The sequence below is a fragment of the Rhopalosiphum maidis genome, chromosome 1 (genome assembly GCF_003676215.2).
Source record: "Rhopalosiphum maidis isolate BTI-1 chromosome 1, ASM367621v3, whole genome shotgun sequence".
In the NCBI taxonomy this organism is placed as follows: Eukaryota; Metazoa; Arthropoda; class Insecta; order Hemiptera; family Aphididae; genus Rhopalosiphum; species Rhopalosiphum maidis.
Genome location: NC_040877.1, coordinates 26,791,090 through 26,810,722, shown reverse-complemented (window position 1 = coordinate 26,810,722; position 19,633 = coordinate 26,791,090). Strand labels below are relative to the sequence as shown.

Sequence of the window (19,633 nt, the reverse complement as noted above, 5' to 3'; positions counted from 1 at the left end):
TTAAAAATTATGATTATTTTTTCTTATATTATTGTTATTTAATGATATAATTGTTATAAAAAAGGACTCCTGTATTCATCCTAACCGTTTATAGATCAATTTATAATATTATTTAATTTAATGATGCCTATGATTTCGTGTGTGTAAAGATCGTTTAAAAGAACGCTGTCTTACATCAAAGCCGTAGTTGAAAAACAATTTCGGGAGCGAGAGGGGGTCCAGACTCGCGAAACCCCTAGTACGGTCTCGACTGTCCTGGTAAGAGGACTTACGAATGTTTATGTAGTTATGTATATAAATATAATGTTACCGAAAACCAAATCATTTTATCCATAGCATCAAGGTCGTTTAAATTGATGGTCACAAAATCGTTACAAGGCCGCAGGGATCTCATACGACTATACAATATGCACAAAGTTTTGATAACATTTTTTCTTCCATTTTTGAATCACAACATGAAAATAGACCGCGTGAGCATTAGGTACTTCCTTTGAAGTTTAGATAATTTGTAGAGTGTAGACAGTATAGTCTAGACGTATCAAACCGAACAAAATGTGGTGTCAGTCATTTATAGTTTTCAATTTCTTTAAATATTTACATTGCCCGACAAATTTCAATTGCCTGCGTATTTGTATTACGAGATCGGCGTGTGCTTATATTATTTGCCCACTGTCTAGCTGTCGTAATTAATGTAATGCATTTTATGTCATAAGGGCACACTACATACGCGTTAATGATCTACAATAATTATTTACGATCAAATCGACAGGTGCGCCCGACCGCATCAAACGATCTTATATAGCTGGCTGTATTCTCTGACTTCGCTAGGATTAAAATTGATCTATCTTTATTCTTTAAATCGTTTTCCATTTCGCTAGAAATGTTTAATACAAACAAAATAAAAATGATTAATATTATGGTTTACGACTTTTAATTTTAAATATATTTTTATGTAAGCACAAAAAATTAGAGCTAGATTTAACTAATGTTTAAAAGTTAACGTAAATTCATTATCGTTAAGATTGGTATTAGTATGATTATATCAAAATGTTTGCTTTTAAATGTATTTGACAATCATTTTGTATTTCATATTTGTACTAAAGTATAATGATAGTAATATAATCTGTAACCAAGGGCAGTCATTTAAATAAAAATAAATAATATTAAATTTACGTTAACTGAAACTAATTCATGTATGAAGTGTGAGTAACCGTAAGACAACCTATAAAGGTTGAAAAAATACTACAAACACTCTCCTAGTCTCAAGGAATCTATTGATATAAATTTTATTAAAAATAGTTCAGTAGTTTTTTGAGTCTGCAAAGGAAAAATAAAGAAACATTTATTTATATATATAAAAGAAGATATCTCGGTTAAAATTAGGCTTGCAGCTTGTATAGATTTTGGATAAAAAACACGAATGGATTTGTATACTTATCAACAGCAAAAATAATATGTTAATATATTTTCAGTAGGTAAGTCATGTTATAACTATAATATATGTAAATTGTGTATAGATATAAATTATAATAGTACTGAAATAATAAATCTGATCGTTGCTTTTAGTCTTAAGATTCCCCGCGGAGCGTAGAATTGGTTTTATATCGATGTATATTTTAAAATTTTTTTTTATTTTTTTATTTTTTGTGTCTGCCATAGTTCTTTGTTTAAATCTTCAAATTCGATGATGATTTCTGACAACCTATTGGTTGTTTAGTTGGTACTCGGAGAAGGGCTCGAACTAAATTTCCCCTTCCTTTCTTAATAATTGTAAAAACCTAAAAAATAAATATAGAAAAACGAGAATATATACGCAATACTAATCTAAAAAAAGGTTTCATATTTTTTTTTCTAATCCAAAAATCCGTAAAAACCAAAAAGGTACTAATTTTTATAAAATATTTATATACAATTTGAGTGTACAATTCTTGATTGATTTTTCACTTATAGCATTTATAATATTTTTAAAATTTATAAATAAAAGTTTTTTTTTATAGAGAATTGAGAAGTTATAATTTTTACAAAATTGAATATTTAAATAAAAAATAATTTTTTTTATTAAAATTATATTTAGTTTGAATTATTTAATATTAAACTATAGTATAAACTCCGTCAAAAGCCATAATAATCATGAAAATTAATGTCAAAACTAGGATTTGGTCAAAGTTTAAATAAATAAGTTTGTATTTAGTGATTAATAATACACATTGAAATCGAATATATATATATATATATATCACAAATGTGCTATTAAAAAATAAATTATTAAAAACTTTTAGAGCTTGGTTGATATCAGATACTAATAAAATCATTTCTTTGGTCTTAAAATTAAGTTTATTGTTTTTAATTAAACGTAGACAATTTGACAAGTATTATTTGATTATATTTGGTTTACTGTTCACTATAGGTGTATTAAATTGTTATTGATTACCATTGTATGTTAAAGAAATGAAAAGTTTTGTAATCTCATTTATTATTACAGTTTGATATTCATATTTAATTCTTATTTTTGTTAAATACTTATATTATCCGTATTAATATTCAATTAGTTAATGACGTCTAGCAGTATTTATTAATTCTATTAATTTATTTATGTAAATTATAATTTATAAATCATTCGAAATTGGTTTTCAAATTACATAGTATAAAAGTATTTATTTTTATTTTTAAATATTCTATATTATAAAAATAAAAATAATATTACTTAGTTTTAATCGACACGAGTATTGGATATAAAATAGAACAAATAATTCTTACTTAAAGATTATGACAATAGAGTTAAGTTAATTAATTAAAGTATATTCTGGAGCAATATTAATCAATAAGTATATTAAAAGTACCTATATCAAGTAATAATACTAGATTTCAAGGAACAAGTAAATACAAATTTCAAAAGCGCGTACAACTTTTGTATATTGAGTTGTATTTCCGTGAAATTATAATAACACTACACTTGTGATAAATAACGTGCATAATTGAACATAAAATCGTATACCACAGACTACAAGTATATTCAGTTTTTCTTAATTAAAAATGGCTTTAGGAATTTTAGCGACATATAAGTGACAATAATAAAAAGGATAATTTTCTTTCTTTTTACTTAGTAAATACACATCCTGAAACATTTTTAAAAGTATTTGTTTTTTCATAATTTGAAGTCATTATAAAACAATAACTTTTACTTTTTTAAATTTTATATTTTTGAAAGTCAACATAAAATTTTAATTTTATATTCTTAAGCTGTATATTTTGTTGAGAATTTAAATGTATAAAAATCAAGTAGGGTTCAGAATTGTTGAGATAATATAAAATATGTTGAATGTTAAAAAAGGACCTCAAAATATTCGAAAAACAACAAAAAAGCATTTTAAATGTAAAAAAAAACAATTGAAATGTATCAAGTTTCCAATTAAAATTCAAGTAGGTGAAACAACTATGTCTGAAAATGTTTATCAATTCATTGTGTTTCTACTCATAAGTTTTTGTGTTAAAAAAAAAAAAACCTGTTATAATATAATATTTTGATTAACAACAAAGGTCTTTTAACAAGTATTTTATCGTCTATCGTTGATGATAATGTACATGTGTGGATACGTACTTCTTAGCTTTTAGATATTATTTGTTATTTTAAATTTAAATTCACCAATACTACGTAGTTTTTTCAAACTTATATTGATTTATACCGTGAATAATGACTACGTACATAATTATTGTTATGAATTGATAAAATAACTAAGAATTTAAATTAAAAGAAGAAAAAATAAGAACAGCCTTTGTTTAGGCTATTTTATCTTTAGTATACGATGTTTGATATACGCTAGATAGACATTTGAAGACTGACGAGTAATCTTCTCTGCTCTTGAAGCAGCGGAAAGCGTGATTAAAGTAATTTGAGGTGTGCTTATAAACTTGGTAGTTATGATGCTGCGGTGGACCACTTTTGGTTTTATAAAGTATTTTATTTTTAATCATGGTGTATATTAGTAATGATAAATTGCGAATATCCTTATTATTGTTATCAGATTCGAGGTTATTGAAAAACAGAAGAAGCAGATGTCCGTTTCTTTTAACGTTCGTAACACGTTGCTCCCATCGTTTAACTCATCTGCACCAAAATAAAAAAAGTATTTTTTTCGACCGTCTATTCGCGCTAAATTTACTTATGTACGTAGTAAAATTATTTTACATGATAATAATAATCAATTAATTATATTTTTATTTTTAATATTTTAATAGTTATAATACAAATTTAATCAATATCCCTAATAAATATGAATCCTTTCGCACTTTCTTCAAAAAACAATTTTATAAATAGCATCATAATAATTTTACATACTTAGAGATTTTAACCAAATTACTTCATATCATATTAAAATCATTAGAAGTTAGAATTAACAATATCCATATAATATCAGTATACCTATCCGTTTGCAAAATTTACAAGTTGAAATAAGGTTAAAAAAAATTTTAATGTAATAGATAATTATGAAATCAAAAATTAACACATTATGATTATATAAAAATAGTTGTATTTAACCATAATAAAGATTAGATTGTTTTGAAAAAAAGTAAAAAGCGTGATTGATTATTATTTGAAATTAAATGTGTTCTTATTATTGAAAATTATTTTTATAAATTTATATTATTGGCTATTATTTAAAAATAATATACATATATTATTGACAATAATTGAATTATTTTTTAAAAAATGTGTTCTATATCAACTATTATTATAGTCTATTATTTGAAAAAAAAATGTAATTGATTATTATCATAAATGAAAAATTATTTATATTTATAATAAAAACCTCGGAACTTTGATTACGTTATTGCTTTGATTAGGTTCCTTGACGGAGATTCCGAGTATTTATCGATACGCGGTATAGCCGGCCATTATTAGTTTTTGTTTTTTACTCCGATTATTTAAATAATTAAAAAAATTTCTTTGTAATAACAGTTTGTTCTTCTCCAGTAATTTGTTTACGTCATCTCAGGTAAGTACCTCATCCAATTTGGGAGTTACTATGTCAATCTCAGAAATATCAGACATGAGGGGTTGGATACTTAAACGATGCAAGTTCTTAATAATTATTTTTTGAGGCTGTAACGATAATTGATGGAGTAGAGATCAAAAATCAAGAATAGAATTATAATTTAGACATTCATGTGAATGTATAATCAGAAATGATGACGTGTATCAGTAGTACTGGTGAGTTGTGTTTTTGAATATAGAGTGGTTATTACTTATTAATGTTTTATTTTGTTAATATAGATGTATGGATCCAGAAGGGTTGGTAATTTGCTTATTTGTAATAGTTAAATAGTTTGAGTAAGATTGTTGGATTCTATACATGATTGGTAAGGTATCGACCTCGACCGCATTGTCACGCACATGTTCACGTGAGCTACCAAAGAGGTGAATCGGTTTGTTAAGCAGAAGGATTTTGTTTTTTTCATTTTGCGAATTTGGTGGTGACGGAAGTTTTTGTTTAGATTATTTGATTTTATGAGAATGAGGAGGCCATCTATTTGTGTAAAAATTAGAGAACGCACTTTATGATATACAATTCATAAAAAGAATTGCGTAAACGACAAACAGCGATAATGAACAAACATATCGTATATGACTGTGAAGCGGGTAAACACCGTACTGCATTAAATACTTACAACTTATTTACTACTTGTTCTAAATTCTACACATTAAAATTCTGGGGAAAATGTTGTGCTCCAGAATATAAAATGTAAAATGTATATTGTCTTCCAAAACTTTAAAAATTGAGAAAATATAATTTTTTCTAAAATAATGTTTTATAATGACTTAAAATTAGGTAAAAAAAAAATAATTATAATAAGTGGTGTACCTATAAGAAACGCTCATATCACATATTATTTTCTTTGGACATACTAATGTCAGATTTAAGGAACTATAATAACCGGTACACTACATTTTATAACGCATGGCTCTAAATAAAATTGTATTTTTGCTTTTTAAGTAATTTCTTTTTCATATTTTATATTGTTATATATGATGTACGTGGATATTTATGACTTATTACATGTGCAGATAAAGTTTTTTTACATGTTTTTAATTTAAACGTATAATAGTATAATAAATAATAATTCTTCTGTAACATTACACCTTTTTTAAATTTTTAATTGTTGTAACTATACAAAAGTCGTGTTAAAAAAGTTTTCGAATACGTATACACTCAAAACGAAATGGACAATTCTACAATAAATTTAATTTTGATTTTTTCTCGTCTTTTACGTTGAATGATTCACGTTTTAATCTGGTAAACGATAACCAGACTGCAGTGATATGGAGTATAAAAGTCAATATTTAATCATACAAAAAAAGTAGATGTATTTTCATCGCTATGATATATCGTTATTATATTCTATATGTTAGTTAATTTTCGATCCGTATATTATACAATATTATTATAACAATATGTCGGACATATTATTTTTGACTAGAGATAAATGGTTTGAATTTTTAATATTTACATGCCTGAAAATTTTTGTTTAATCAATATGTCAAAGATGTTAAATTTTATAATTCGTTTATTAGACATATGTACATAATATTATGTACCTATATATTATTTGGTAATGATCAAAATTATCCCGCTGATGTCTATTATTATTGTTATTATTTTGAATTGTTCCTTAGGATATATTATAGTATAGCTATACGGTTTTAAATGATGACATTATGCGTATAGATTATAGGCAGGATACATAAGCGAATCGTCCCCTAAACGATAATAATTTCGGACTTTGTGGATACCCTCCCCCCAGGGCCTTAGTCTGTGGTTGCTGCAGCACAGGCGGTATTGTTGTGTAAGCGCGCGCAGTCGTCGATAAGAAGCTTTGTCCTAGTCTACGTGGGAGACGAGGCGGATAAAATATATATAAAGAAGGGCTAGGCAGGAACCGTATCGATACACACATACACGCACGCTAGTGTTATCATCTGAAGATTTACGACGTTATATTATTCCATATGTATTTCCATAAAACGACCGTTTTCACAGCGTTCTCGCTGGACTACGAGTGACTGCTGCTGATGTTTACGCGCTCACAAATACACGTGCGATTGGTGGAAACCGTTTACCACGCTTGTGGTAGACGAAGAGAGAGAGTGAGTCATATATACAGAGAGAGAGAGAGAGAGAGAGAGATCGCGACTATAATATTATTGTATATATATCATAAGAATTTTGTATTTTTTTTTCCTTTTAGTTTCTTTTTTATTTTCAATAATTTCCCATCGCGAATTTCATTCTTCCCGATCACACATGAGCTGCAACTTTTGTCCCTGCCACTGCCACCACGTGTTTGGCTATTCGGATTTATCCTCCATAATAATATAATAACGTTCGGCAATATAAAGTCCCTGCGGGGTCGGTCGCGCCGCCGTGCATCATCATCAGCCAACAGATGTGACGTCGGCCGTATATAGTAGACGTTGTTCTCTATATATTTCTATTATATCATCTGCGGGTCATATAATAATATAATAGTTGCCGCACGCACATTATTTGAGAGTTCGCATTCGGATTTATTGATTTGTCCTATTGGTCGAGAACGCGTCTCGAAAAGAAATTCGACTTTTGGTATTATTTTGTATTGTATTTTATTGTTTTTTTTTTTTATCAGGAAGTCGATTTCATTTTTTATTTCCACGAAAACGTTATCGGCTTTTTAATATCATATATATTATAAATTGTTGGTAAACTACACACAGTGATTCCTATCTGATATACACTTTAATATAATATATACTGCTGCAATAGTCGGTCGTAAATTATAAACGTATTATAATATATTATTTTCAAAAATATTTTTACAACGCAAACCCCTTTTTTTCATACAAGTGGTGTTGTGATAATTGACAATAGTATACCTATTCTTTTTTTGTGTGTTTTTCGACGACGATGAAAGCGAAATAACTATAATTATATCCACGTAAAAATAAATTACAATTACAAAAATGCATTCTAACTGCGTATGTGTATAATATTAAACATAATCATAATATTATGTATGTATACTGAATATCCTGCCAACAACCATGCTATAGTAATTGCGTTTGTCGTATATTAAGCTTCGTCGATGCGTGTGATCTTTGTTTATCGATTTTATTGAACCATAAATAAAACATGCACACGCGTTTGGAACATATTTTAATTAAAAGCCTTGTACAAGCTAATAATTTTAGATATATTATTTTTTCATGTTTGTTATCGATTGATTGACGTTATTTATAACTGTTGTAAAATGCTTGACAGATTATGATTGTGTATACTATTTATGTATCTATAAATCATATATTTTTATACTAATATTTTATACCAAAAAGATCGATTAAAATCATCGCTTACAAAAGATGTAGGTGCCCGACCCCGTATACTCCAAACCTGGATTTGCGTATTGTACGTGTTTTAACTTGTGCCGTAGCATATAGGATTTGTAGCCCAACTGAAACCGACGACAGTCAAATAAATTCTCGGAATATATTAATAATTATGTATACCATAAATGCTTTAGACTTATATATTATAATATAAACAAAAATAATATACGCAGTGGCAAAAACGTTTAATTGTTTTGGGGAAGGATAGGCGAGGATATTTTAGCTATTGTTATTGTTTGTAATCATCCGCTAGTATTAATATAGTATAACTTAGAAAAAGTCAGTAAAAATATATTAAGTATAAAATATTTCTGTTTAAAATTTTTATATCGTAAGGTTGATTAGAGTTTCAGTATTATTTGCTTATAACTTTACGTACTAACGTGTTATCATTAAATTTAGAAATGTATTAGTATGTGTGCAAATGAGAATTCATTATAAAAATGTTATTGTTTAAATAAATGCATAAATCGTTATTTTCAACCGATGAACGAAAGTGTTATACCTTGTATATATTATAGTATAATAAATTCTTAACTTATAAATCACTTTAATTTAATGTAAAAACTATAAAAAAAGAAGCTTACCTAACAGTTTCTATTATGTATAATATGTTTGTTTATTGTATTGCATTATTATGTATGAAGTTGTTCATAAGAGAAAATCAAAATCTTAACAAGAATTTGTAGATACTTGTAAAATGTTTCCTTATGAAGTATAATAATATTTTGTTCTCAAATAAAAATCGTATAAAGTGCGATTCGTTCAGATATCACACACAACAATACATAAAAAAAAAATAATAAACGACTTAAAGAAAAAGAAAAATAACTTCGGTAGATGAAAAAAAAAACAATTTTTCAAACAGCAGCAGCTTATTGAAACAGCACCGTATGACCCTTATTGAATAGTTAAAGGTTTACGGTCTTTTAAACTCGTCCACCTTTCATTGAGTTTTTTTTATTAACTTATGAATTTTTAAAAACGATATTTTGTTATAAAAATGATATTCTTATTTACAAGAAAATAATATCTTCATCATATGTATTGGTATAATATTGATAGTACATATAATATCTTTTTATGTTATAAGTAAATTAAGTTAAACATGTATTAACAATTTATTTTTAAGTTTAATTTAGTGTTTAATGTTTTTAGTCAAAAAAATATGCTTATATGTACAATTATAATATATATATATATATAAGCAGTAAAATTAAGTTAATTATAATCGCCGTTATCGTAATTGGTTCTAATAATGACGATACATTGAGAATATCCACAAGTTGGTAATAAATCATCGATATTAATGATGGAGCTTTTAAACACACTTCCATTTTTAGTATTTTTAATGTTAAGTAATTATATTTAATTTTAGAAAGAGTAAATTTATTAGCGTGCAGACAAAATACACCAAATCGTTTTTCTTAGCTTAAACTTTTCGGAAATGTATATGTTTTCTAGAAATTTGAGTAAAATAATACTATATAGTGTTCTTATATATATTTTTAATATAATGTTTTTAAGTTTTAAAGTGTTTAAAGTTATAATAATTATTACTATTTCTAAAAAATAATATTTATTAGAGAATATAGATACTTATTTAGATACTATCCAAACATACCAAACTGGTGATATTTTATTTTTGATATTGATAGTTGCTATTTGTTTACTACCAGTTATACAATATTCTCGATGAATCTAGAACGGTCTTCCCAACCGGGGAAAATTTAATATTTTTTAAGACCTTGAGAGGAAGGGAGGAGTTTACAAATATAATAAAAAAAAGATTCTGGTTCTACAAATTGTTTTAAATCAGAGTTCCTAACCTTTTTGTAGTTGTGGATTACCATAATACAGCTTATATATTTTTAGGACTACAAATCATTTATACTTGTATGTGGCTTACTGGTTTAAACACTAGTAAATTTCACATTTTTCGACTAAAACATAGACCGGTACTCTTTGTATTTAGGACACTTATTATGACGTATACATTATTATCAGTAATTACTTTGGAACTGTATTTTCGGTTAGGTTAACAATGGTAACAAATTACTGAATCACAGTAAGTATACTGGTATTTTCAAACATTAAAATTGCTGAATACTATAGTAAATAAATAATACCAGTGTCCGATAATAATTACTGGCGTACCAAAAAATACCACCAGCTGTATTTAAAACCCGACCTAAAAATATAATATACATTACGACAATTTATAGTAATGAATATGAAATTTAATTATTGTATGATTAAAAATTTTAATGTACATACTTGCATTTATTTTAGCTGATTGTAATTGGATTTATCTAGAATAGTTTTATTTCATCATTTTATGTTAGTATACAGACCATAGAGTTCAAATTATTAAATTGTGGTTATTATTTTAATTTTGTATTTTGCAAAAAATCAAAATAAAAAATCATTAGCCAGTACCATATTGTGTCAACCATACGTGTTTGGTACTTAACGTGTGCAATAATACGTTAAAATATCACGAAATATAATATTATTTATTACAAACGTATTTTCGTATTTTTTTTTTAGGCGTTTTCATAGTCGGCGGTAAGCCACAGCAGACGGGCAAAGAAGTCGATCCGAACGCAAATTCGGTGAATCAATTCAGTCATGGTAAGTGCGAATAAGCAATACAACATAAAATACATCATAATAATATTATACTAAACGGCACACGCCGCGTATTACATAGAAATGTTAATTAAGTTCTAAAGCCGACTGGAATAATAAATAACACGGTGGGTGAGTGTGGGTGTATGGGTCCTGCGCTTTTACCGTTACCGGACAACAGACGGTGTGTGGATCGGCGTGCGTTCGTAAACGTATTTGTGCGGCAATTTCATGGTCAACCGCGCTAAGGTACGGTTTTTTTTTACCACATCCCATCGCGGAAACGTAACAAATTGTGGTGTATTATATAGTAGACGGCGCATGCACCGTCTACTGTATAACCATATGAACTTTTGTAATGTCGCGCTCACTGTTTTGCGTCGTTTGGGTGTACACGAATCTATGTAGAAAATATATCTCGTATAAAAAAAGTACACAGACGCATAATATTTTTAGGTACATTATAATAGTATTATAATAATATAATACCATAATATCTTGTCTTTTGAAGTCGACTGAAAAGAAGAGAGGAGGCGTGTTGTGAACAAAATACACACACACACATTCATTTTTAACGTTAGATACTTCAATCAATAAATGTTATTGAAAATATATTATTGTAGTTACAAAATAACTTTTTGTAAAAAATAATTAAGTTTTTATTTTTATCGTTTTTTAATTTTTTTTAAGTTTTGACTTCTTTGAACTAAAACATTTTTAAATGTATATCCCGTATCAGTGTTACTCGTATCAGAGTATTTCAATATATAAAATTCAAATTTCAAACTAGTAGTTAATTAGTTTATTTTAAGTTTAATTAAGTGGAATTTAGTTCATCAATATTTTGTGAGGTGCTTCTTTACTGTTCCACGACGTTCATCTAAATGCTAAATATTTATAATTATTCATAGACAATCCGCCCAAAATTCGATGAATACATCAAAATGTTCAAGAAAATCATCTACTTTATAATTTACAATAAAAAGATTAGTAAAGTTATCATTGAAAAAAATAAGTTTATATCACCACAGAAAACTCTTAAAATGGTTTAAACAGTCGAAGTATTTGAAAATATTTTGCTTATGTATATTTAAAATTTTCAAAAACCATAAATTCACTATAAAATGAAAAAAATGGGGATGCATGCTTGGAAAATCATTCTGTATAATATATATGTGTACGTTTATTAAGCGTATGTGAGTGTTGATGACGATGTCACAATAAGGAAGAACACTGACATGGATAGAGACACAGAGAAATAGAGATGGACTGTGTAAGGTAGAACGAGGGCGAGTAGAAGAACCGAACTTAAAACACGATAAATCTAGTGGCGCGTTGGACACGGGTTGCGCCGCCGCCGCCGTTGTCGTCGTCGTCGTCGGTACGAAAAGGGGTAGCGGGGACTCGTATTTTATACCTGTGCGCCGCGGGTGGGGGTGCGCGAGTCCCTCAAGACTTAAGTCGATCCTTCCGTTTCCGACCCTCGAGCCCAATGAATATCTTCGCGTTCGGCCACTATAACTACCTCTCAGAGATAACGGTTTAATTAAGTAATAATTTAACACGTAGTGCGGCCCGCCAACCAACCGAGTGTTGTGTACACGTATTATATATAAACACACACACACACACATACATACATTCCGCCCGAGAAAGCGCAACATTTATACGGTCTGTGCACAATGGTTTCTGATGCCGCTGATGCTGTGTTCTGGGGTTCCCGACGTTGTACCGGCAGTGGTGGCGGCGTCACGTACCCAATGGCGTAGATTACGACGAGCGATTCCACCACGCGAGCATATTGAGTGGCGGTTGCAGTACTTGTAGGGATAGTCGCATCCCCACCAGGGGGATAGTTGTTACGGTGGTACGCATATTATAGGCATTGCATGTAATTGTAGGTACGCTGCTGTACGACCCGGAAGAGAATGTCGTGAAAATAATATAATATACTTATTCATATTATAGCATATACATACTGTATGGACTATTAATATGTGGATCACTCATTTTTTTTAAATAATCGATTTTAAGCGATACCCGTTCGGAAATATAATTTTTCGTGTTAGAATAACGGCAAAATGTTTCAATATTTTTAGCTATTCATCACAATTATGGAATATTAAAAAAAAAATAAATAAATAACCCTCAAATTTATTCAAAATCAAATCCTATTTCAATATCGTTCTGCAGGTATTAACAAATTGCAAGTCTCGATCAATAATATTTTTAAAATTATCGCAAACACCAAAAAATACCAGTTTTTCAGGGTTATTTCTAATATGAAAACTACTGTAAGTCTAAAAATAACATTTCACCCAAATAAACGATCATAGGTATAAAATAAACCATATCATTGTTTGATAAGTCAACGTATTTTTCGTTTTGGCCAAGATATCAAACAATTGATTTCTGTTACTTTTTTGCGGTTTTTCTGGTATATTTATTGTACCTATATTTCAACATTTATAATTATTTTTCATAGAAGTGCAGATTGTATCTGTACAATGTTCATTGACCTCAAAAACACGTCTGTTCCAATAGTTCCCTTTACTCTTGAAAACTTATGACAGATGACGCAAAACAAAAAAAAACGAGTAATGGAAAATATGGGATTTTTCGTGGTTAATAAACCTATATTATTGAGGTTTAGTCAGTCTCTCTTGATAAATTGAGCGAAATATAGCTATACTTATCCAAAGCACGCCGCATACAAGCTCGTTAAAATACGCGTATGAAACACGTTTAAAAGCGGTTTTCAACTTCACTCGACAACTGGGGTTCATTAAAAAGTTTAGTTGCAGTTTAAAAATAAACCACCCTGTATAGACAGTAAGCACTGATATTTGTAAGTGCTTGCGAGACGATAAAGATCTACAAGATTGCGTGTTATTGCACTTATTTTACTTGAACTTTTTGCGTGGCGGTCGACCTTTGATGGTATGTATCTACGACTCTACGAGTGAATTATAATTGTATTGGTGTCACTGGTGTTAGTATAGATACATGTGAGTTATTAACAGCTGTTACCATGTAAAATTATATAATCGAAATTTTATTTCTAATTTTTTTTTGTTTCCGTGTGGCGTACGCATTAATAATATAATATGGTCATTAAGATATCGTTTATCCTTTTGTACTCATCACATGTGACCATATTACTTTACTGTTTTTTACCAATTATTAAAAAGTTAAGATTTACATCCCGTAGAGTTTTATTTTTTAAATCATATTTTTAAGATGCATAAATGTAATAAATACAATAATTAACTATTTTTAAACATATTATAGCTTATAACTATTATTCATAGTTATAAATTATATAGGTTGGATTAATGGATAATATATATTATATATAATATCGTTTAAACTAAGTACTTATTGAAATTGTGTTTTTTAAATGTTCAATATTTTTAGTGACCCGTCTATTTTATAAAAGACATGTTAATATTAATAAGCTATTTGTGTTATGAATTTATGACGTATTAAGCCGAATTCATTCATAAATAATTCAGGTTGATATAAATGTTAAGCAGGCACTAAAGTTAAATTGACACAACACATAATCATTGTTCATTGTGATTCCACATTTGATTCATGATTGTACACAAATACATAATTATATTACACTGTCAAATTACCGTACACTCTATATAATATATATACGTATAATAAAAGTGTAAGTTACTTTTAAATATAGACAGATAGATGTTAAAGCAAATTTACGAATACGAACTGGAACTTATTTTTTCGATGATTATGAACCGTGAGTTCTTTTTAAATTTTTTTTCAAAGGATTCCAATTTTAATATGATGTATAATAAACATGTAATATTAATTTTATATTCAATGAATCCTATTAGGTACAAGATTGATTGCTAAGTCTAAACTAAGCTAAATAAAAATAAATTATGCATATATCTCAAATTTAAATTTAATTATTTTTTTTAAAATCAAAATCAATTGTTATATTTACTAAATAAATTTAAGTTTTTACTACATAATTATTAAATATTAATAGATTTTTTTATTATGTTTTGATAAATACAATTAGTAGATACTCGTATATTTTTAACAAGTAACAACTGGTAATTAAAATTACAGAATTAGGTCATGTAATTATTTATTACTTTCATTAAAGTATGAAAAACATTATTTTTGAAATGTTATTCATAACACTATTATTTATAGTTCTCGAATTATTTAATACTTTTAAAACTGAGTCAAGTTAAAATCAAATAAGTAATTGTGAATAAAAGATAATTTATTTAATTAGATTATATATTTATAATTAAGTTGAGAAATATTTTATAATGTATCAGTATTCAGTAATGTAATTTTATAAACTACTTAACTTATGATTCATTATAGTCAAAAAAGTTGGCCTTATTCTATGTACTCGTACATACTATATACCATGTAGTTTATACTATAGATATGAAATCTATAAATTATGACAATAAACCCTTGAAGATCGTTTAGAACAAATTATTTCGATGGACATATTCAATTTAAAATTAATCATAATAATTAATAAGTGTAATGTATATTATAGTTTACTATTTTTATTAGATATAGATAAACTTATAAATTTAAAGTTTTACAATAATTTTAAAATAAGCTACACATACACTTTGTACAAGTTTGACTTGATATAGAATAGATTACAAGATGTTACAAGTGGTGACACTTTTTAAAATATGATGGTTAATTACCAGACGTAATTGATACTTATTATTAATTTAAAAAGTTATTGCACCTACGTAGATTTCCATGGCGAATGTTGTTTTCAGTGGCGTAATTACGGAGGGGATTTGGTTTTCGTAATTTTCGTATTCTCACATGATCTTTTTTTTCTTTAAAGACGGGTTTACTACATTTTTTTTTTACTGATTTAACAATAAATATTATTGAATATTTTGAAATTATTTGTTTCCATATGGCCCGTCATAATATACGTAGGTATATATTTTATCCCCCTCCACGTGACTAAATTATGCCACTGGTTGTTTTAGAAGTGATTTTACATGCTACGATTTGAGTTTAAAATATGGTTGGAGACGTTGTGAGGTGAATGTGTACATATATTATATAAATGTAACGCTGTTAATTGGAATAATCGTATACATAATAATTCTATAAAAATAGTTATTTAAAAATAAATGTAATTTTCAATATATTTTTGTATTTTTACTGAAGATAATTCTATGTTGATATATAAAATTGAATTTTGATATTTTGAATTAATTATGATAAACTCGAGTTCTCGAAATAGATGGATTAACTGTCAATAACCTATAAATTAAATTATCAACATAAAGCCATAAAATTTGCAGTCAATATTATTGTTTATTCGATTGTAATAACTTTATATACAAATTTATCCATCCATTTATGTTTGATCATTATATTTTCATAATTAATGCGTTTAATCTAGAAATTACAATGTAATTAACTTTGATTCTATAAAATATCAATCATAAACTTGCTTTGATTCCATAACCATAAATGTATGTTTTGAATAAAATAGGTTGTTGAATATTGATCAATGATAATTTATTAGGTACGATTACGAATTGTTCAAATTCTAAACCTAAAGTATAACACAATTCAAAACGCGTGTACTATATTGACATTCATGCATAAAACATAAAAACCAACATAATTCAGTAAAAAATTTAATGTTATAATTTAATTTAACACTCAAAAAAAAAAAAAAAATTTAAAATTAAAGTTAACATTAAAATATTATTATATACATTTGGGTTGAGTATTTGGATTAAATACATTTAAAGTTTTATTTATTTCTTAATTTTACAAGATTATTTGTTAATAGCAATTGAGTATAAATAGTTAAATGTCTCAAAAATATTAATTTTAATTTATTTAGTTAGTTTATATTACTATTTAGGGTAGAACGTTTTATGATTATATTAATTTTTTGAATAATGCACATGATTATTTGATGTTATCATTTTAAAGATTTGATGTAATATTATACCTATAATATGAATAATAGTTAAGTTGTTTTATTACTTTTTAATGTGTCTTAAGGGTTTTGATGTACATTGTACACATTACAAATAAATGTACTACTTAAGTTTATTTATAAGTTTTAAATAAATTATACATCACAATGTAAATTTATTCCATAATGGCGTTTACAATAGTCTATTAAATTATTCAATTACTCGCGTCACGTGGTTTTTATTTTGTATTTAAAGAATGATTGGGCAACTATAAAAAACTTCGTACGTGCATTACATAGTTATGATGTGTATATATTTACAATACGAAACAAATGTATTATTTCACACAATTTTAAACATAATATACATATATAAAGCTCGATCTGAGATTCCAAATACTTGAAATGTTATAGATCCATTACATTTGTTTTACGACCCATTCCCGAAAATGCAATAGAGGAGGTATCTGTAATAACTTTATTTTATCTATCATTCTAAAATACATAACGCGCAGAAGATATTTATTATGCAACATACTATAGAGCCAATAATTTATTAGTTATAAAATTATAGTTTTTAAGTATGTAGAAATATTGCGTGAACACTGTAGAGTTTTACATTATTTATGAATAATAATTTGTATAATGAGAACTTATATGTATAATTCAACTATCCATTTAAACGACTTTTAAATGACGACCATTTAAAGAGAATTAATTTGTTATTGTTTTATTTGTTTTAATTAATTTACCTATGACTTTATTTAATCCTATAAAAACTGGAATATCTATTACAGATCCCGTCATATCAAACATGTCTTAAATATTTATTAACTTAATGATTAAATTCCTATTTAACCTTTTGAATGTTATAGACTCACATATGCATCCACTCTTCCAGTGCCATGGATGCATATAATATGCGTCTTTACCACAGATCTATAAAACAAAAATACTATAATATGTGTATATATTATTCAAGGCTAAAATATTATTCATTAAAATATTTAAAATCGTTAATTATCGAATTCATAAAAAATTAAGAACCATTGGCCGTATAATTCTAACTGTAAAATAACTTTGTAAATATTGGCCCAACAAATTTTTTTTTGTCTATACCTAATATGCAGTAAATAATAATAATAAAATAAAAAATAATTTGGTGCTACTGGAAAAATTAATTTGCCACTCAAATGGATGATTTTCAAATATATTAAGTAAAAATATGTATATTAGAATGTTGTTTATACTTTTTTTAGGATTAATTGAATAAGTTATATATATATATATAAAATATATACCTATTATGAGATACACAAAACGTTTCCTGAATTTTCTGATAAATCTGTTTCTATAGTATTGAATTTCGAATTTTGTTAACACTTTATAGGTTATAAATTATAATATTATTATACCGATAAATAAATGAGTGCATTTACAGTAATATATTTATTAAAATATTTTGTTTTGATTATTTAATATCTGCATAATCCCTCTGTCTTTCATTATGTACATAGATGTATTTATATTATAATATAATATAAAGATAGAAGATTAATATTATACGCAATATGATCAATAGGTAACAAAGACGTATTTGTAAGGTTATTATTTCCACGAATTTATTTGATTAAAGAAACTCATCATCAAATGCAGTACTTCGATAGAACGTTTAATAAATAGTATTACCTACCTAATGATTTAAACATATTTAAAACTACATTACGTGTATTACCAACAATTTTTAATATTTCAATTTATCGTTTAAAACGAATATCAATATTTTATTAGTGTACGTACGCATTAAAAGGTATTTATCTATAATTATATGTTTTATTAGCAATATAGTGTTTTGACTTACTTTAAAATTAAAATAATATTTGCACTTTTGGGTGTACTTGCCCGTATTGCCGTTATAAATTATAATGATAGCCTATTGCCTTATTGGTTACCATAAGCCTAGCCTACCAAAACCTAAAGTAGTGTTCGCAAAATTAACAGTGAAATAAATTTTTAATGTAGGTATTCAAACGGTACCGAAGTTTCGCGATGTTATTGACGTATATTCACTATTCAGATGTTTATAATTTTGGCATCACCGTTAAAAGGTTATCGACAATATTATGATGATCCAATCACAGAAACGATAGCGTAGTTCAGGTTTGTCTAATAGGTCGACGTTTGCTCTAGTGGACGCTAGCATCTATATGCATGACTCACATATGTTTATCAATCCGTGAATGTATAACATATACCCACCTACGTAGTACATGTATATGTGTATACGAATCGTAAATACGTTTCGCAGTGCGTAATTTATGCACAAGTTTTGTTAGGGGTAGTTAAAGAGTGGCTAGTGATAAATCAGTGTCTGGCGGAGGTTAGTGCGAGAGAACGCGAGAGGGAGAAACCCTGTATTCTCGTTTGACGTCTAAAACTGTCTGTTCGGGCTTTTAATACCGCTAACTGTGTTCGCGGATTACGGCAAGTTTACACTTGTCCTAATATATATGTATATACTCGTATAAAGAGAGATATACACGCAATTCACCCAATCCGTCTGACGGAATTGCATGTCCTCTCTACAACGTCGTGCTAAATTTTCGTATTACCAC

At 27.2% G+C, this 19,633-nt stretch overlaps 1 protein-coding gene across 3 annotated transcripts in view; it reads left to right on the top strand.

Moving 5' to 3' along the window:
• Positions 1-19,633, top strand: part of LOC113559053 (lachesin-like) — a 99,461-nt gene that overhangs the window by 25,060 nt on the left and 54,768 nt on the right. For all 3 annotated transcript variants that reach the window (XM_026964662.1, XM_026964656.1, XM_026964668.1), the window contains exon 3: positions 10,970-11,053. In XM_026964662.1, coding sequence (XP_026820463.1) covers positions 10,970-11,053 — 84 coding nt within the window. The remainder of the gene's footprint in view (positions 1-10,969; positions 11,054-19,633) is intronic.